At 52.4% G+C, this 6295-nt stretch overlaps 2 protein-coding genes across 2 annotated transcripts; both read left to right on the forward strand.

Annotated features, from left to right (window-relative positions):
* Positions 1-38: 38 nt before the first annotated feature.
* On the forward strand, positions 39-755 carry M430DRAFT_55350 (hypothetical protein; the record flags this gene model as incomplete). Its single annotated transcript, XM_024868535.1, has 3 exons — positions 39-234; positions 274-386; positions 528-755. 3 exons carry the CDS (start codon positions 39-41, stop codon positions 648-650), a joined length of 432 nt encoding a protein of 143 aa, XP_024725445.1. The 3' UTR covers positions 651-755.
* Positions 756-1559: 804 nt separating this feature from the next.
* M430DRAFT_160540 (glycosyltransferase family 2 protein) lies at positions 1560-5626 on the forward strand. The gene is made up of 3 exons (XM_024863378.1): positions 1560-1690; positions 1892-5124; positions 5183-5626. Exons 2-3 carry the CDS (start codon positions 1896-1898, stop codon positions 5617-5619), a joined length of 3666 nt encoding a protein of 1221 aa, XP_024725446.1. The 5' UTR covers positions 1560-1690; positions 1892-1895; the 3' UTR covers positions 5620-5626.
* Positions 5627-6295: the final 669 nt, after the last annotated feature.

Below are 6295 nucleotides of genomic sequence, written 5' to 3' on the forward strand. Positions count from 1 at the left end.
GGTCTACTGGGGCTTTTCCGGGTATCGAGTCCAACACAATGTACAATAAGGCCTGGCAAGAGATGCAATCGCAGAATCAGGTGCTGGTGGCGCCGCGCAAGACTCGACTCGTATACGGAATCGGTGATGGCTGGCCAGTCTGTTCTTTGCGGCTGAGGGACGTCGGGATCTTCGGGTACGAGGGGGGAACGTCGATAACAGCCCACCAGCCCACCAGGCTCCCAGCCCACCTAGGTACATACATGTACCTAGGGATACTATCATGAATGCTAGGACGAAGGGAAAGACAAGAGACGAAAGACAAGAGACGAAAGACAAGAGACAAAACACAAAGCACAAAGCACAAGGCACAAGGCACAAGGCACAAGGCACAAAATAAACACAAAGTACAAAACACAAAACACAAAACATAATTAAACTTTATTATTCTCCTTGGCCTGGTTTCGGAGGCTCCAAAAGGTACGACGGAGTACGGAGTGTACTAGGCGGAGTTCATTGTAAAAGCTATTGCTCTAACTGGCGATCAGACGAACCAAGTTACCAGGCCAAAGAGCGGCTCCGCACCAACCACACGAACACAAGGACTCAAGGACACAAAGGCGGGCAGTGATGGCGTCAGGTCTCCAGCAAGGCTGCGCGCAATACGATAACATGGCATCATGCTCCTCGCCCGCCACCGCTTGCAGATGTGACAATATGCGTGACAATGCGTGCCGCAACCTCTTTCGCCTCCTCCTCCTCGTATAGCTCCGCCTAGCCTCACCATCCACGAAGTAGCCGGAACCGTTACGAAGAGACGACCCTATCCGCAGACAGGCACACTGTACGCAGGAGAATGCGATTGTTGTGACTGTATGAAATATGCCCAGAGGTGGATTATAGATATCTATCCGGCTGAACCACGCCCCAACCCAACTAGGCAAACGGACAAACAGAGCAGACGTCGAATGATATTCCGCGTCTCCTGGCCAACCCCTCCCACAAAGCGATCTAAACTCTTCTGATGCTATTCTTAGCCGTTTTGGTCCTTTCTTCCGCTGACTAAAACCCCATCGTTGCCCCTTGGGCGTGTGGATCGCTTGGCAAGCAAAAACATCACCAGCCAACCAATCCAGGGGTTCGTGGTTCGTTTGGCCCCCCCCAAAGCCAGAGCACCACCTTCAATAATACGGAGTACTCCGGATTGTGTACATCATTCATTCATTCTTCATTCCTCCTCTCCACAATCCTGAAGGCCTACTCATCAAGGTGGGTGACGGGCGCCAATCTCCATCGCCAGCATCTGGCCCTCACTACCACCCACGCACTCGTTTCCTCTATGGCCTTTCCGTCCGCTCGCTGATCTACTGTGGTCGAAACAAAAACACCATCGCTTTCTCCTACATTCTGCCAGCCTGTCGCTGTCCCTGGAGGAGACCATCATTGTTTGCTCATCGGTGTTGGGAGCCGAATCCTCCAACTCTCTACACCCGTTGTCCTCTGATCCACCTTTCTTCTGCTGAAGCCCACCACCTCCTATCGAGAGACAAAGGCAACGGAATCCAGCTCTACCTTCTGGCAAGGCATTGCCTCCAGAATTCGGGTGGACTAAGGAACGTGCCCCCGCTTACTTGATACCCCATAAGCTGGGGTTACATAACCACAAAACAAACACTCTTTCCCATCTCCAGGGCCCTCTGGAAACACCACTGTACGTTTGGTCACATTCCGGTTCTTGTTTTACTTCATTCTGCTGCGGATCAACGCGCGCCGTCCAGGCGTCGAAACGCGACATTCGACTGGCTCTCCCCTGAACCTTAATCCTGCATCCCGCATCATACAAGTTATGACCAAACTGAAGGAATACTAATCATGGGATTTTTCCGCATTTGCTGACGGTTTCCGTGTACAGAGCCATGGAACTTCCTCAGCGCCCCGAGGCCAGTCAGTCTCCCCTGCGCGACCAGCACAACCCATTCCGCCATTCCCCCCGCCGATCTCGACCACAAGATGAAGAAGCAGGATTCATGCCGACGAGCCCAGCATCGCATTCAAGGCACCAGCGTATTCTATCAAATTCATCCTACGTTGAGACTTTGGCATCCCCTGTCTCGCCCGTACCAACGACAGAAGGTATGGTCTCGCCACGCACGGGTACCCCAGTTGCAGGTGAATTTCAACGAAAGCGAAGTTTGATTCGCCCAGAGCGGAACAGAATCGACCGAGACCATCCAAATTATTACTATAGACAGCATGCTGCGAACATGGATGTTCTACCGTCCTCGACAGGGAACGATCCGATTATGGAAGACATACATGCGGAACCAACTCCGACAGAGACCTCCGGGCTACGAACATCTAATGAAGGCGAATCTGACGGACGGATCTCTCTAAAACAGTCTCCACTTGACGGTGATACAGCAGATCGCACATCCACGGAGAAGGGCGGCTTCTCATCTACGCATCGAAAGGTAAAGAAACGTAAGATGACGAAGGAGGAGAAGGCAAGACAGAAGGAACTCGAAGCTCTAAAGCCACCGAGTCTATGGAATGTTTACTGCGCTGTCGTTACGTTTTGGTGCCCTGACTTTCTCCTGGGGTGCTTTGGGATGCCTGCCAAGGAACAGCGAAGAGCCTGGAGGGAGAAGATGGGGTTGATCAGTATCATTCTGATGATTATGGCATTTGTTGGTTTCCTGACCTTTGGTTTCACTGCAACTGTCTGCGGTGCCCCAACGGTTCGATTACAGGTCAATCATGTGTCAAGCGGATACATGATCTTCCACGGCAGTGCATATGACTTATCGCAGTCTCATCATCCAGCTGCACTGGGGATCCCAGCTGGCGCCAATGTTCTGTATGACTTGCCTGAAAAGCACGGTGGCCAAGACGGGAGCTTTCTGTTCCAGAATGTCAATGGCAAATGCAAGGGTCTCATCACATTGTCACCGGGATCCGATGTACCGACGAATGACAATGGAGATCTTGCATGGTATTTCCCGTGCAATACCTTCAATCAAGATGGATCAAGTCCTATCAACAAGACTATTCCTAACTATCTAGGTTACGCCTGTCATACTACGGCTAACGCTCGTGAGACGTTCTACCATGGCCTCAAAAGCGTTGGTGATGTGTATTTCACCTGGGATGACATCAGGAATGTATCAAGGAACTTGATGGTCTATTCTGGTACCGTGCTTGATCTCGATCTCCTGAAGTGGTTCAACGGGACACAAGTCACTGTTCCGTCTCGATTTGTTGAGCTCAGCGACCGCTCGACAGCCACCAACGCAGCAGTCCACGGCCGGGATGTTACTCATTCTTTCCAGTCCTCTGAAGACAAGCAAATAGCTCAATGTCTGGAACAAATCATCAAAGTCGGTTCGGTTGACACGGAGACTATCGGATGTATCGCCTCCAAAGTTGTCCTTTACGTCTCCTTGGTGTTTATTCTGTCTATTGTGATCTCGAAGTTCATCCTCGCGCTCATATTCCAGTGGTTCATCTGCCGCAAGTATGCACCTGCTCGCACATCGCAATCTTCCGATGCGAAAAAACGGAATCAACAAATTGAAGAATGGTCTGATGATATCTACCGTGCTCCACCACGACTCCCTGGTGATGTTGGAAGTACTATTGGGGGGTCTGATAGAACGAGCAAGAGAGCGAGCTTCCTCCCCACGACGTCCCGCTTCACCAGCCCCTATGCTGGAGACAGGTTATCACGTGGCGGCCGTACAATGCCAACCACTATGGCAAGCCAGAGTTCTACAGCGCTTCTTCGTCCCGGCTCTATGTTCAAACAGCCAAACGGTAGTCGAAGCAGCTTCTTACGACCCGAATCAAAAGTGTACAGCACTACTGGCAGCGACTCTGAAGGACCCGGTCCTGCTGGCTTCATCCACGAAGCTGTAGTGCCTCAACCCCCTGCTGATTGGCAGCCTTTCGGTTTTCCTCTTGCCCATGCCATATGCCTTGTCACCGCCTACTCAGAAGGTGAGATGGGTATTCGATCGACTCTTGATTCTGTAGCTACGACAGATTACCCCAACAGCCACAAGACCATCCTTGTCATTTGTGACGGTATCATCAAGGGCCATGGCGAGACGGTATCAACTCCCGATATCGTTCTAAGCATGATGAAAGATCACGCTATCCCCCCGGACGAGGTAGCTCCCTTCTCGTATGTGGCCGTTGCCAGTGGATCCAAGAGGCACAACATGGCGAAGGTTTACGCAGGTTTCTACGACTATGGCGCCGACTCTGCAATACCCCCAGAAAAGCAACAGCGCGTGCCAATGATGTGCGTGGTCAAGTGTGGTACTCCCGAGGAGGCCAACAAGAGCAAGCCTGGGAACCGAGGAAAGCGTGACAGTCAGATCATCCTGATGTCCTTCTTACAAAAGGTTATGTTCGATGAACGCATGACGGAACTGGAGTTCGAAATGTTCAACAACTTCTGGAAGATCACTGGGATTTCGCCGGACTTCTTCGAGATTGTGCTCATGGTTGATGCCGATACCAAGGTGTTCCCCGACAGCTTGACCCACATGATCTCGGCCATGGTCAAAGACCCCGAGATTATGGGGCTCTGCGGCGAGACCAAAATTTCCAACAAGAGGCAAAGCTGGACTTCTGCTATCCAGGTCTTTGAATACTTCATCTCGCATCACCTGTCAAAGTCTTTCGAGTCAATCTTTGGTGGTGTTACTTGTCTCCCTGGATGTTTCTGCATGTATCGAATTAAAGCCCCCAAGGGAGGCCAAAACTACTGGGTTCCCATCCTTGCCAACCCCGACGTGGTCGAACATTATTCCGAAAACGTTGTGGATACCCTGCACAAGAAGAACCTACTGCTGCTGGGAGAAGACCGATATCTCTCCACCCTCATGCTGCGGACTTTCCCCAAGCGCAAACAGGTCTTCGTTCCGCAGGCAGTGTGCAAAACCACAGTGCCCGACACTTTCTCCGTCCTCCTCTCGCAGAGACGTAGATGGATCAACAGTACTGTACACAACCTGATGGAGCTTATCCTCGTGCGAGACCTCTGCGGGACGTTCTGCTTCAGTATGCAATTCGTCGTCTTCATCGATCTGGTTGGTACGCTGGTTCTCCCGGCCGCCATCGCCTTCACGTTCTACGTCGGTAAGTAGTCATGATCCGCCCGCCTAATGTATAGGAGATGCTAACCCTCTGCCCGCAGTCATCATCTCTATTGTCCGCAGACCTCCTCAGATCATCCCTCTCGTGCTGCTGGCGCTGATTCTTGGTCTTCCTGCGGTTCTGATCGTGCTCACGGCGCACCGCTGGTCCTACGTCGCCTGGATGTTCATCTATCTCCTCTCCCTCCCCATCTGGAACTTTGTCCTCCCGGTGTACGCGTTCTGGAAGTTCGACGACTTCTCCTGGGGAGACACGCGCAAGACGGCCGGAGACACGAAGGGTGGGGGACACGACGACGCGGACGGCGAGTTTGACAGCTCGAAGATCACGATGAAGAGATGGGGAGAGTTTGAGAAGGAGCGGCGAGTCCGATCGCACGCGGGGTGGACGAGCAGCGCTTACGGCAGCAAGGAGGGCAGCACGATCTGGCCGGCGCAGCGCTCACAGAGTGGGTACGACGAGTTCTCGGACATGTGAGGGGCGGGGTGCATTTAGGGGGGGGGGGGGAGGGAGTGGCCAGCTCGAGATACAAAACCAAAATTGGCTTCTGGAAGCGCAGGGGCCTCGGCGTTGAGGAGGGAGGGGGGAATTGTGTATGCGATGACTTTTTGACCTTTTGCCCGACTACTGTTTGCACTGTATGTATGTAATAAACTCTCTCGACGACCAAGCATAGGATAGGTCGGTGTTGGACTAGCGATTTAAGGGTAGTTTTGATAGAAGGACGTCAGCGATAATTGAGAATAATGATTGTGCGCATGTACCTTATGTAGGTATGCAGATATCTTATGTCAGAGGGTTTTATGCATGTGCATGTAAGGTAGGTAAGATATGTCCGTTCATTACCTTATTGTAGCGCGTACCTGACGGAGTGGCCCGAGTAAGGTAAGGTAAGTTTAGCATCCCGTGGGCGGTGGGAACACAGGCGCCATGCCGCATGCCGCCTAGCGGGGCCTTCGGGCAGACCACAGGCGCCGGCACCGCATCTTGGGAGCCTTCACAAGTTCACCCCCTTCTTCACGTTCTTAATTTCCCGCGCTGCACGGAGATCACGGATCACCAGGGCGGTCCTCATCTTACTCCTGAGGATCCGCCCCATCCAATCTCTCAGCTCCCATCGTCGAAAAAATCCCGCCTCCCACCTCTGCGGATG

This window comes from Amorphotheca resinae (genome assembly GCF_003019875.1).
Source record: "Amorphotheca resinae ATCC 22711 unplaced genomic scaffold M430scaffold_1, whole genome shotgun sequence".
Classification (NCBI taxonomy): domain Eukaryota; kingdom Fungi; phylum Ascomycota; class Leotiomycetes; order Helotiales; family Amorphothecaceae; genus Amorphotheca; species Amorphotheca resinae.

What these genes read in the sequence shown, in the direction of transcription:
- M430DRAFT_160540 (XM_024863378.1), top strand. Translation starts at nt 1,896, where the DNA reads ATGGAACTTCCTCAGCGCCCCGAGGCCAGTCAGTCTCCCCTGCGCGAC. An exon ending in CGCCTTCACGTTCTACGTCG is followed by an intron (nt 5,125 to 5,182) that starts GTAAGTAGTCAT and finishes CTCTGCCCGCAG; the next exon opens with TCATCATCTCTATTGTCCGC.